Here is a 13,575-nt window from a genome sequence, read left to right as displayed (position 1 = left end):
AGTAATAAAATTAAAGAGGCTAATTTTACATTTATTCACAAACTGTATTTAACTCCAATTAAAATGCACAAAATTTCAAAGGATATCTCTTCAAAATATCCAAGATGCAAAAGAATTGATGGAACATTTGTGCATATGTTTTGGGAATGTGATCTTTTAATAAGTTTCTGGAAATCAATTCATTCCTTCACACAATCAGTTTTAGAAATTCATTTTGAGTTAAGCTCCAATTTGTATTTATTAAATGATACACTGGATGTTCAGTTAGATGTTTCACCGGAAAAAAGCAGGATATTAATTATGATCACATACTTCGCTAAGAAATGCATACTTTTACTTTGGAAAGATGATTCCTCTCCAAATTTCAAGTTTTTTTTGGATCAAATTTCAGTTTTTTTACCATTGGAAAAATTAACTTTGGAAAAATACAAAATACAATGGTCATATTTTTCAAGAATTATGGTTTCCATTATTTTCAAAACTGGAGAATTTTTCCAAGGGGGACCAATGAGTATCTCTATTTTCGAACTTGTGCCTTATATGTATGTATGTTTGTATGTATGTATGGATATATATATAATTTGATATCGCTGTTGCTGATATTATTTTTTTATTTATTTAATTTTTTTTATATTTATTTAATTTTGTTCTCCCTTAATGTATGATTTTTTTTTTTTTCCCCTAGGGTAATTATGGAGAGGGTAGGGATGTGGCTAGAATAGAAATCGTGAATGGGAAAATGTAAATTGTGAAAATTATTGTGAAATAAAAAGATATAAAAAAAAACAAAAAAAAACGTACCTTTGACAAAAAAAAAAAAAAAAAAAAAAAAATATCTACGACAAGCAACGGGACACGGACAGGGATCAACCACTCGGTATGCTGAGGGGGAAACTAGCTGATGTTCCCCCTTTTTTGATTTTTATTTTGGGATCAGTTGGAAACACTCACCAACGCATGTGCCGTTCCCACCCTTGGTCATCCCGCTGGGACACAGGTCCACGCAGGTGTAACCCCCGCGGGTGTTTTTGCACTGCTGGTCTGAACGGCAAACCCTCTGCCTGCACTCGTTTATATCTGCATTTGACATGGATTTAAAAAACAAAATGAATCAAAGCAAGTTTTTCAAGTATAATATTAAAGGTGAATTATATGGGCTCAAGTTAAAGCCATAAATATTTTGTATCTGTGAAAAGATGTTCACATGTGTAATAAGGTTTTGCAGCTGTATAAAACAATTTGTGCTTGTGAAAATAAACTTTGTACTTGTAGAAATATTTTCTGCATGTGCAAAAAAAATTGGTACTTGTAGAAATATTTTATTTTGCACATGCACAAAATATTTCTACAAGTACCAATTTTTCTTGCACATGCACAAAATATTTCTACAAGTACCAATTTTTCTTGCACATGCACAAAATATTTCTACAAGTACAAATATGTTTTGCACATGCACAAAATATTATATAAAAAACTATGAAAAATATAAAAAACTTTTTACTCAAACTTCTAGGATCAACTTGGACAACACCTGAGTTTTACTCAATGTAATATTATTTGTAGATATTCACAATGGAAGTTTAATGCAGGCCAGTAAGACACTTACCGACGCAGCGTCTGTTCCTGAGTTGAAAGCCTGGCTCACAGGCACAGCGATAACTACCAATGGTATTCAAACAGATTTGATTACACAGATTGGACTCCTGACACTCGTTCACATCTGTGCAATAAAAGAAAGATGAACATTTTCCACATGGGAACCGTAACCGCACAAATCAACTACAGGAACCTTCAATATACTGGATGTACCCGTGCAGCTGAAACCATCAGCCATTCTCCTGAAGCCCCGCCCACAGCGCATGACACATCTGTAAGAGCCAACGGTGTTCTCGCAGTCTTGTCCACCGTGACACGTATTCCCGCCCTGCGAACACTCATCAATGTCTGGAAAAGGAAGGAACAGCGCATTAAGGGGCTGAACCGCGCTGCAGTAACAATGCTTTGTTCTTGGAGTAAGGTGCGTCGTACCCTGGCAGGTTCGGCCGTCAGCTGAGATGGCGAGGCCCCGGGGGCAGGAGCAGTAGTAGCTACCCATGCCGTTGTGGCAGGCGTGAGAACAGGGATTCCCAGCCTCACACTCGTTCTCATCTGCAGCACATGCATGGTAGGAATTAACAAAAATATGGCGACAATCATGTCAGATGAATTTTAAATAGACATCAACTGAAAATACAAGAAACAGGAATAAAAGGAGTAAAATAAAAGCGTACCTTCACAATAAGGGCCGGCAGAGACCAAAGTGAAGCCGTGAGGACACTGGTTACTGCGATCAGCTGGAATCATTCATTTAGATACTTTCAGAGTCAGTTTAGAGCAGAATAATAATAATAATTAAAGCTGCAAGCAGCGATGAACGGGCCCTCGCACTCACGGCCACCGCCTCCATAAGCATATCAGAAATGACACCACCCACGACTTCCTATGTCAAACCATTCAAAAGTTATAGCAGAAAAAAGGGACAACCAATCAGAAGAAGGGGCGGGGCTAATTCAGGCCAATGAAGGTCAAGGACTCCATACAGAATCTGATGATACCACCCACGACTCTCTATGTCAAACCATTCAAAAGTTATAGCAGAAAATCGGGACAACCAATCAGAAGAAGGGGCGGGGCTAATTTTCACCAATTATGGTCAAGGACTCAATACCGAGTCCCATGACACCACCCACGACTCTTTATGTCAAACCTTTCAAAAGTTATGCCAGAGAAAAGTATTCTAGGGGGCGCTGTTGAGCCGTTAGGCCACGCCCATTAATGCAAACCATGACATATCAAATTTATCGCCAGGCCTGGCTTGCATGCAAAATTTGGTGACTTTTGGAGAACTATCAAATATGGACCAATCAGATGAAGGGGGGCACGCTTTTTGGCGTCTAGCGTCGCCACGGTAACACTTTTGAAAGAGAAAAGTAATGCGCGTAGTCGCAAGATGAAGACGCACATTTTGATGTACAACACACCTGGGTGCACGTTACGGTTTGGGCCGTATTAATTGCCGAAAGAATGGCATAAATTGCACCAAAATTACACAATTAATTCAAAATGGCCCACTTCCTGTTCGGTTTTGGCCATGGCGCCAAGAGACTTTTCTTTAAGTTGTGACATGATACAGGTGTGTACCGATTTTCGTGCATGTACGTCAAACCGTATTGTGGGGCTTGAGGCACAAAGTTTTCCAGGGGGCGCTGTTGAGCCATTTTGCCACGCCCATTAATACAAACCATGAAAAATCTAATTTATCGCCAGGCCTGCCTTGCATGCAAAATTTGGTGGCTTTTGGGGAACTATCAAATATGGACCAATCAGATGAAGGGGGGCACGCTTTTTGGCGTCTAGTGTCGCCACGGTAACACTTTTGAAAGAGAAAAGTAATGCGCGTAGTCGCAGGATGGAGACGCACATTTTGATGTATAACACACCTGGGTGCACGTTACGGTTCGGGCCGTATTAATTCTCGAAGGAATGGCTCATATTGCTCCAAAATTACGCGATTAATTCAGAATGTTCAAAATGGCCGACTTCCTGTTCGGTTTCGGCCATGGCGCCAAGAGACTTTTCTTTAAGTTGCGACATGATACAGGTGTGTACCGATTTTCGTTCATGTACGTCAAACCGTATTATGGGGCTTGAGGCGCAAAGTTTTTTCTGTCTGAACCAACCAGATGAACAGTGGGCGCGCTTTTTGGCGTCTAGCGTCGCCACGGTAACGCTTTTGAAAGAGAAAAGTAATGCGTGGTGTCGCAGGATGGAGACGCACGTTTTGATGTATAACACACTTGGGGGCACGTTATGGTTCGGGCCGTATTAACTGCCGAAGGAATGGCATAAATTGCGCCAAAGTGACACGATTAATTCAAAATGGCTGACTTCCTGTTCGGTTTCGGCCATGGCGCCAAGAGACTTTTCTTTAAGTTGTGTACTGATACAGGTGTGTAGCGATTTTCGTGCATGTACGTCAAACCGTATTGTGGGGCTTGAGGCACAAAGTTTTCCGGGGGGCGCTGTTGAGCCATTTTGCCACGCCCATTATTGTAAACCATTAAATATCAAATTTTTCGCCAGGCCTGACTTGCATGCAAAATTTGGTGACTTTTTGGGCACGTTTAGGGGGGCAAAAAGGCCCTCCTTTCGTCAGAAGAAAGAAAGAAAGAAAGAAAGAAAGAAAGAAAAAAGAAAAATTCCTACAGATACAATAGGGCCTTCGCACTGAAGGTGCTCGGGCCCTAATAATAATAATAATAATAAAAAAAATGACAATAATAATAATAGTAAGGATGATGATGACAATAATAATAATAATGACAATAATAGTGTCAATAATTACAAATTACAAATAATATAATATATTACAAATAATAGCACTGACCAAAACACCTGCAGAAATACTGCAGGAATGACATAGCAGCAGTTAAATGCAGCTTTCTGTAAGCTTTAAATATCCACTGGGCTTACATCAAATACATCAAAACACAACAATAAAAAACAGTTTTCTGAACTTATCAATATGACTCTAAGTAAAATGGATCACTGCAAAAACTCAAAATCTTAACAAGAATATTTGTCTTATTTTCTAGTTAAAATGTCTAATTTTAGTAAAGAAATCTCATTACACTTAAAACATGACTCATCACTGGAAAAAACAACAATTTTCACAATTTTCAAATCAAGTAGATTTTCACTTAAAATAAGTAGAAAAATTTGCCAGTGGAAAAAGATTTTTTTGCTTGTAATAGAAGATAAATCTTGTTCCACTGGCAGATTTTTCTACTTATTTCAAGTGAAAATTTACTTGAAACGGGTAAAAATGGTCAAATAAGTTATTTTTCTGGTGATGACTAAATGTTGAAATAGCAGTAAAACCACATTCATTGATGAAATGACATAAGGGATGGAAAGGGGATGGCATTTTTACAGGGGGGATGATTTTGAATATTTTTATTTCAGGGGGGATGCCATCCCCCCTCATCCCCCCTCAACTCGAGTACTGGATATAAGTAATGATTAAGTCAGTCGTTAGAAACATACCTTTACTGATACTAGCTTGGATGCTGTACTCCAACACCTCCTCCAGAGGATGGTAGAGAGCACGGATGTCTGTGGCATGGAGCATTTCCACCAGGTAGGGCATCTTCCCTTTGGTTATGTCATAGGAGATGGTGTGGTTCCAGGAGTAGGGCACACTCTCCGTGTTGACGGTGAACATACGAGTGGACAGAGCGTACAGCTGGCCCGGACCTATCTGGATGTAGTCCTCGGTGTAGTCCTGGGAGAACACATGTGGACATGGGTTATTTCACTTTTAGTATTATTTGTAAAGACAGCACAGCAATAGTTTTTTTGTCGACATTAGGATAAATATAAATGTAATCATTCTTGAACTATGTGTTTGGTTACGGAAGAGTATTAGGGCCAGGCAAGAGAAAAAAAAATTGAGAGTGGAAGATTTTTTTTACTGTGCACTTCGAGAAAAAAGTCGAAATTTCATGAATAAAGTCGAAATTTCACCTTTTTTCTCAACATTTCAACTTTTTTCTCGACATTTTGACTTTTTTCTCGAAATTGTATTTCAACATTAATCTCAACTTTTTTTCTCAACATTTCGACTTTATTCACGAAATTTTGACTTTTTTCTCAGTATTTTGACTTTTTTCTCGACATTTCGACTTTTTTCTCGAAATTCTACTTCAAAATTAATCTCGACTTTTCGACTTTTTTCTCGTCATTTCGACTTTTTTCTCGAAGTGCATAATGAAAAAAAAACTTCCTCCTCTAAAATATTATTTTTATTTTTATCCTGCCTGGCCCTCATACTCTTCCGTAGTTTGGTACCTTGATGTTGATGTCAGCGTTTGAAGGCAGCTGAAGGATGTTTCCACTCATTCCGATGTCCAGCAGCAACACTCCATCGGAGTCCAGGCCCAGGGCCATGATGCTCATCCTCAGGATTTCACCTGGCAACATCCAGTTGCACAACAAGTGTAAGTCATTCTTAACGAGCCCTAACGAGCCCTAACGATTGATGAGCGAACATTTCATTTTGCCAGAGCCGGTTCACAAGCACTTCTACCTGTAGCAAACTCCACCTGCGTTTCCCGGACGAAGACCCCTCCTGTCAGCGTGTAACCATTGACGGCGTCTCCTACTTCCTGCGCCGTTGTCCAGTAGACGGGGTTCAGGATGGAGATGAGCTTCCTCATTGCAGGACCTTCAATTAAAAGGTCTTCAATTACTTACCTTTGGAGGAATGACGCCACATATGAAACGGTTGAGATACTGACCTAATGATCTTGGTACGTTGGAAATAGTGGCCTTGATGATCCGACTGCCGGAGTTGCTGTCAGTGATGGTGGCATTAATGATGGCAATGCCAAACGGAATGCCATTTATGTTTCCTACGATACTGCCGCGAGCTTTTTGTGGCCCACCTGACACGAAAAGAAGGCATTTAAGGGTAAAAAAGGGTTGAACAAATGAATACAAAGCATTTTCCTACTGGGACACCAGTTCACACAACTGCAGTTCAGTCAGTCAAGTGACACAATGAAGACTTTAAAAGCTTTATTATAGACATCAAAGAGATATTGGGGGTATTGAACATAGATTAACCCTCATTCCTTAGACTCTGAGCCTACAGGTGGAAGCTGAGAAGGAGGTGAGCAGCAAGCGAGGCTGCAGACATCAGGAAGCATGTGATGTGAGAGACAAGTACCTCTTTCTCTGTGATCTGATCTATGAACGAGATGGAATAACTGGAGCGAACCACGCAGAGCGGTGAAAGGGAGCGTAAAATGCAGCTCGAGACTGACCTCCTGAACTAGTTTTCACAGGTCGCCTCATTTCACTCACGCAGGAGATCCCCCCCCGAGATGAGTTTTCATAAAAGAATTCCAAAGTGGGACATGATGCACAAAAAGATGGCCAGGAAATTGTACAGTTTTGTAAACAGAATGACAAGAGTGGAAAATTACATCCCCAGCCTGCAGAAAACCCCAATGATGGCTGTTTTTGTACTTATAATAACTGTATAATAGGACATAATTCAAACATACAATAATTTACTGCTGAAGTCAGTACAAGAGGAGATGCTCTCGTAACCAGATCAACTATTCTAGAGATTTGCATCCCTACACAAGGAAGACACTCACCTGGGCACGCCTGAGGGTTGCACCGGGATACCTGAGTGGAGTCTCCGGGACAGGGACGGCCTCCGTTGCTAGGAGACGGACTGTTACACAGTCGGAGGCGTGTCCTCTCTCCGCCTCCGCAGGAAGCGGAGCATTCTCCCCACGACTGCCATAAACCCCAGTTACCGTCAACTGCAACGTCACATCACAAGAACACGGATTAATGCAAAAACAATGTAGAAGAGTCAAACATTTACTTCACTCCTTTTGAGATTTTACGCTCTTAATGGGGGTTTGACCTGATATGATAAAAAATGTCATCAAAATTGTAATCAAGTCTAATCAGTTTAATTAAACGCATCTGGACTCCAATGAAGGAGCAAAGTGTCACAGCCAAGGGTCTGAATATTTAGGACCATGTGATGTTTCAGTTTTTATTTTTTAATACATTTGCAAACATTTCTACATTTCTGTTTTTTTCTGTCAAGATGGGGTGCTGAGTGTACATTAATGAGAAATAAAATGATCTTTTTTGATTTTAGCAAATGGCTTAAATCAAACAAAGAGGGAACAATTTAAAGGGTACTGAATACTTTCCCACTGTACATCTGCGTTTCCCACATTTAACTGTACCCCCTCATGTGTGCTGAGTGACAATGTGCAACTTAAGTTGTCACTCAGCAAAGATAATCAGAAATGAATGAGTGATTTAGCAGAGCTCCGTGTGAGCTCACCTGTGCTGACTAAGCTGAAGAGTACAAAAGGCTTCTAGTTTCTGAAGAAAAAAGGAAGAAAGTACAAAACAATGCTATCGACAGGAACTTTAGTGCCTAAATTATGTCTGGTGTCAACTTTAAAACACCACCTTTAAGAACAAAGATAAGCAGCTCAGCTTCAAGGACAGATGGGACTGAAAGGCATTTTTTGTGCTCACAGCTTCTTTTTTTTAAATGTTCTGCAAAAAGTTAATGGAACAAATGTATTCCATTTACAGTTATTATTTGCAATTGTCTCAAGCTTCTTCAATAGCGTTGAAGTGCATGTTCAAGTATCCGTGACCCGTGACTTTGGCACCATTTTGCAGACTCACCAGGGCAGTTTTTTTTATTTAACATTTGCAAACGGTACAATGATAACAAATCTTCACATTATGCAATTTCACGTTGAATTATAACATATAAAGAGTATAACACAAATAAAAAACAAAACAAAAAGCACAACACATTATAACCAGCCAGGGGGGATGGAATTATAAAAGAAAGCCAAAACATTTACATACATTTATGGTTTTAATTGCTTTTGAATTAGTAAAACATTTAATAGAGTCCAGATACTGATTTAATTCACAATGAAAAGTAAAAAAAGAGGGTTTTTTGTGTAAGAATTTGGATTTGTGGATGTGGAATTTTCCAAGGATAATCAACAAATTAATAATAAATGTTTCTTTTGGCTTTGTTCTAATTGTAACATGGTCAAAAACACCAAACAACACATCCTTCCAAAATAATTTGAACTCAGTTTCAATTCTTTCAGACACAAAATTACACATATCACTCCAAAAAGTTTGAACAATGGGGCACAGCCAGAATAAGGACTCACCAGGGCAGTTGGCCGTGCTGCATCTCTGCATCTGAGCGTCAGCGCCGGCACAAGCTCTCCCGCCATACGCAGGTCTGGGGTTGTCACAGGTCCTGTAGCGCCGCATCTGACCTCCGTTGCACGTTTTGCTGCAGATGCCCCAGCTGCTCCACGATCCCCAGTTACCACTGACTGTCAGGAAGTGGTGAACAGTGTTAAGTACACAGATAAATGCACACAGGAAAAAGGGGAGTGTGCAAATATGGAAAAATAAATACAGAAAAGAGGAGTGAAGTTGCAAGACTCACTGGGACAGGCGTCGCTGTTGCAGAAATCTATATGCACGTCGTTGCCCTCGCATTTCCTGCCCCCATGCAGAGGGGCGGGGCTGGCACAGAGGCGTGTCCGCTGTCTCGTCCCACCCCCACACGAAAGACTGCAGGGTCCCCAGCTCATCCACGACGACCATTTTCCATTCACTGGACAACGCATGGTGAGAGTAATGAGAACGTTTAGCGTTAGAATAATTGAACGTAAAGTAATCTCATATTTACTCCAATTGCCTTTACATATAAACTAAGCTGGTTTGGTGTTTATTTACAACTCAAATTTGCAGAGTTTGTTTTGTAGAGAGGAGAAGTCAGATAGCGTGACTGCAGATGAAGTCATCAAAGAGCTATCTGTGCAAAACAAGGACTGATATACCGTGCTGCTTCAAGGTCAAGGAAGAGCAACATATATCAAGTTGAAGATAACGAAGAATTGCTGCTGTGTTTTCCATCTCCCTTAGAGCTGCAACTCATATAATAACCAGGGACCACCTTCTTCTTCTTCTTCTTCTTCTTCTTCTTCTTCTCCTTCTTCTTCTTCTTCTTCTTCTTCTTCTTCTTCTCCTTTCGGCTTTTCCCTTCAGGGGTCGCCACAGCGAATCAGTTGCCTCCATTTTAGCCTGTCTTCTGCATCCTCTTCTCTTACCCCAACTACCTTCATGTCCTCTTTCACTACATCTATAAACCTCCTCTTTGGTCTTCCTCTGGGCCTCCTGCCTGGCAGTTCAAAACTCAGTATCCTTCTACCAATATATTCACTATCTCTCCTCTGGACGTGTCTGAACCATCTCAGTCTGGCCTCCCTGACTTTATCTCCAAAGCCTCTAACATGTGCTGTCCCTCTGATGTTCTCATTCCTGATTCTGTCCAATCTCGTCACTCCCATAGAGAACCTCAGCATCTTCATCTCTGCTACCTCCAGCTCTGCCTCCTGTCTTTTCCTCAGCAACACTGTATCTAGACCAGGGGTCGGCAACCCAAAATGTTGAAATGCTGGAGCTGCAAAAAATGAAAAGTCTTTTATAAGCCTTAGAATGAAGACAACACATGCTGCATGTATCTAGTTATAACTGGGGGAAGATTTTTTTTTTCATTATGCACTTCGAGAAAAAAGTCGAAATGTCGAGAAAAAAGTCGAAATGTCGAGATTAATGTTGAAGTACAATCTTGAGAAAAAAGTCGAAATGTTGAGAAAAAGTCGAAATGTCGAGAAAAAAGTTGAAATGTCGAGAAAAAAAAATTCGAAATGTCAAGATTAATGTTGAAGTACAATCTTGAGAAAAAAGTCGAAATGTCGAGAAAAAGTTGAAATGTTTAGAAAAAAGTTAAAATTTCGAGAAAAAAGTCGAAATGTTGAGAAAAAAGTTTAAATGTCGGGGAAATAGTCAAAGTTTCGTGAAAATGTTGAGATTAAAAAGGAAGAAAAAAAAAGAAAAAAAGAAGAAAAGGGGAAAAAAGAAGAAAAAAAGGAAAAAAGGGAAAAAAAGGTCAAACATTTTTGAAAAAGCTCCAGTAGGGCGGCGCTAAAGAGCCGCATGCGGCTCTAGAGCCGCGGGTTGCCTACCCCCGATCTAGACCAAACAACATCGCTGGTCTCACCACAGTTTTGTACACCTTTCCTTTCATTTTAGCTGAAACTGTTCACACATCACGCATCACACCTGACACGTTTCTTCACCTCTTTTCCACACTCTCCATTGCTCTGAACTGTTGACCCTAAGTATTTAAAATCCTCCATCTTCTCTATCTCTTCTCCCTGTAACCTCAATCCTCCACTTGGATTCTTCTCATTCACCCACATATACTCCGTCTTGCTGCGGCTAACCTTCTAACTAGGGACCACCTTAAGGACATAAAAAGAGAGGGGTCGGCAAAGTGCGCTTCAGAGCGGTAGGAGATTGTAACTGAACGCATCTCTCTCCGCTCTCCTTGCAAGTAAAAATGTAACCTCTCGTCTTTCTCTCTTTTGTTTTTGATGTTCTAGGTTGTTTAAACCTGACATTTAGTCATATAGTTTCTGCTTCTTCAGTTAATTTTATTAGCAACAACAGAGACGTTCTCAAAACGTGATTGTGTCCTCACCAGGACAAGGTCTCTCCATGCACACTTGAGACTGGGTGTCTGTGCCTTCACACTGCAGCCCGTCAAACGCCGGAGGAGGGTTGTTGCAGAGCCGGATTCTGGACTGCATGCCCTTACCACAGGTCTCGCTGCACGGGCTCCACGGTAACCAGGCTCCCCAGTTACCGGCCACTGGGAGAGCAAAGAAAAAGAGCTGTTACTTTTAGGCCTGTGTTGAAAAAATCAATTTCCCAATTCTAAATCGATTCTCATATTAATTCCTAAAAATTGATTCATATGTCTAAAGATTGATTTTTTTTTCTTCTTTTTTTCTTTTATTTATTTATGTTATTTTTTTGTTTATCCCCAAAAAAGGAATGTTTTGTTGGACACGAGAATAACTGGTGCCATGTTTTTGCCTTTAAATATGTTTAAAGGTATGAAAACATTAAAGTGTTAGGTTATAATTGCATAAATTGTCTATATTTCATTACTTTATATACTGTCTTGGGGTTACATTTGTAAAAAATGCTAAAAACCAAATACTCAAAAATTAAAAACCAAAATAGACTGAAAATGGAACAAATAAAAACGGAATGTGGGAAAAAATAAAACCGATTTCATCCGTCTGTTTCCTCCCTGGATCTGTTTGGTAATTCTGACCCACATGATGTTTCTGAAAGCAGTTCTATCAGCATTCTGGGAGCTGATTGGTCCTTACAGCATCATTAGCTGCCAATACTTGCTGTTTAATCTCAATATAATACTAGTAGTAATTTTTTTTGCATAACTACAGTCATATAATTCATGCAACAGCTCAAAAAACAGTTTTAATAACACTACCCAAATTAATATCGGAATCGAATCGGATCGAATCAAATCTTGATAATCGATTCTGAATCTTAAGAATCGGAATCGAATCGATTCTTGACATTTGAATCGATCCCCAGCCCTAGTTACTTTTCTGTGCAAATCTTGAGATAAAACCTAACATGTGGTTCTCTACAACAGATACTCCTTTGTGTGTGTTTTCTTACCTGGACACGGCCTCACACTGCACATGATGGCTTCCACCGCCTCCCCCTCGCACTGCCGGCCTCCATGTTGCGCCGGAGGGTCACTGCAGGTCCGGACCCTGGTTCTGTTGCCTTGACCGCAGCTTTGTGAACACTCCTCCCAGGCAGACCAGTCTGACCAGTTACCATCCACTGTTGAGGGGGGGAAATATAGAGAATTTGCCTTCACACATGCTCAGACTACCGTATTTTCCAGGCTATAAGTCGCGTTTTTTTTCATCATTTGGCAGGGGGTGAGGCTTATGCTCTGGAGCGACTTATGTGTGAAATTATTAACACATTATTACCGGTGTATCATTTCACATGTTATTTTCAGCCTGTTGTTGCCTCTATTCTATTTTTATTTTAAATTGCCTTTCATGATGACGTGTCTGTTGTTGGTGTTGGATTTCATAAAATGAATTTCCCTCAAAAGTGCGACTTATATATGTTTTTTCCTTCTTTATTATGCATTTTATGGCTGGTGCGACTTGTACTACGGAGGGACTTATAGTCCGGAAAATACGGTAGTGTAAAAGTAAATTTGTGCTTTATTAAAGGCGTCTCACCTGGACACGGCTTTCCTCGACAGCCGCGTGTTTCTGCGTCTGATCCTTGACAGTGACGGCCCCCGTTAGAAGGTAAAGGATTGTTGCAGCTTCTCAGCCTCTTTTGCATCCCAGCGCCACAGGATACACTGCAGGGACCCCACTCTGCCCACTCTGAATACCCCCCATGGACTGCAACACAAATATTTTGCTTCATCTTATTCAAATTATAACTAAGGGGAGAACTACATTTTAGAAAACATAAAGTACGAACAACAATGAAAAGCATGTGCATATTGAACTGTGGAGTGACTCTGTGGAACAGTTTGGAGCAGGAAATGAAACAAAGTAATAACATAAATCTGTTTAAAAAGAAATACAAATAATTATTTATAAACAGGTATATGGAAGAGGAAATGGGTTGGCGGGGAGTGTGAGAAACAAATAAGGTGGGGAAAAATAGTATATTATACTTGCTTAAGATATGTTTAGATATTTATGTAGTATATATTATCTGTTGAGAGGGATAGTTGAAATTATGTAATGTATGTTATATATTTATTGGGTATGTAGCACATATATATTTATAGGGATATTTATGTAGTTTATATAGCGTATATTTATATAGATGTATATAATAGTTGTATTTTCTAGATATTGATATAATATTTATGTAATATTTATATTGTCTATATACTTATATGGATAATTATGTAATAATAGGCATGTTTACGGAGTATTTATATAGATTATATTTATATGGATATTGTGTAGATATAATAATAGTAAATAATGTAAATCTATAGCGTTATAAAGGGGT

General features: G+C 39.7%; 1 protein-coding gene across 1 annotated transcript in view; it reads right to left on the bottom strand.

Moving 5' to 3' along the window:
- The window catches only part of hmcn1 (hemicentin 1), a 128,680-nt gene that overhangs the window by 6,701 nt on the left and 108,404 nt on the right, over window positions 1-13,575 (bottom strand). The window contains exons 88-102 of the mRNA XM_061738756.1: window positions 12,777-12,947; window positions 12,190-12,360; window positions 11,174-11,344; window positions 9,071-9,241; window positions 8,784-8,954; window positions 7,206-7,376; window positions 6,339-6,485; window positions 6,128-6,265; window positions 5,890-6,011; window positions 5,086-5,323; window positions 2,271-2,333; window positions 2,029-2,148; window positions 1,810-1,944; window positions 1,607-1,720; window positions 952-1,077 (exon numbers count right to left, since the gene is read on the bottom strand). Coding sequence (XP_061594740.1) covers window positions 952-1,077; window positions 1,607-1,720; window positions 1,810-1,944; window positions 2,029-2,148; window positions 2,271-2,333; window positions 5,086-5,323; window positions 5,890-6,011; window positions 6,128-6,265; window positions 6,339-6,485; window positions 7,206-7,376; window positions 8,784-8,954; window positions 9,071-9,241; window positions 11,174-11,344; window positions 12,190-12,360; window positions 12,777-12,947 — 2,229 coding nt within the window. The remainder of the gene's footprint in view (window positions 1-951; window positions 1,078-1,606; window positions 1,721-1,809; window positions 1,945-2,028; window positions 2,149-2,270; window positions 2,334-5,085; window positions 5,324-5,889; window positions 6,012-6,127; window positions 6,266-6,338; window positions 6,486-7,205; window positions 7,377-8,783; window positions 8,955-9,070; window positions 9,242-11,173; window positions 11,345-12,189; window positions 12,361-12,776; window positions 12,948-13,575) is intronic.

Source organism: Cololabis saira, chromosome 13 (genome assembly GCF_033807715.1).
Source record: "Cololabis saira isolate AMF1-May2022 chromosome 13, fColSai1.1, whole genome shotgun sequence".
NCBI classification, from domain to species: domain Eukaryota; kingdom Metazoa; phylum Chordata; class Actinopteri; order Beloniformes; family Belonidae; genus Cololabis; species Cololabis saira.
This window is presented reverse-complemented; position numbering and strand designations above follow the sequence as displayed.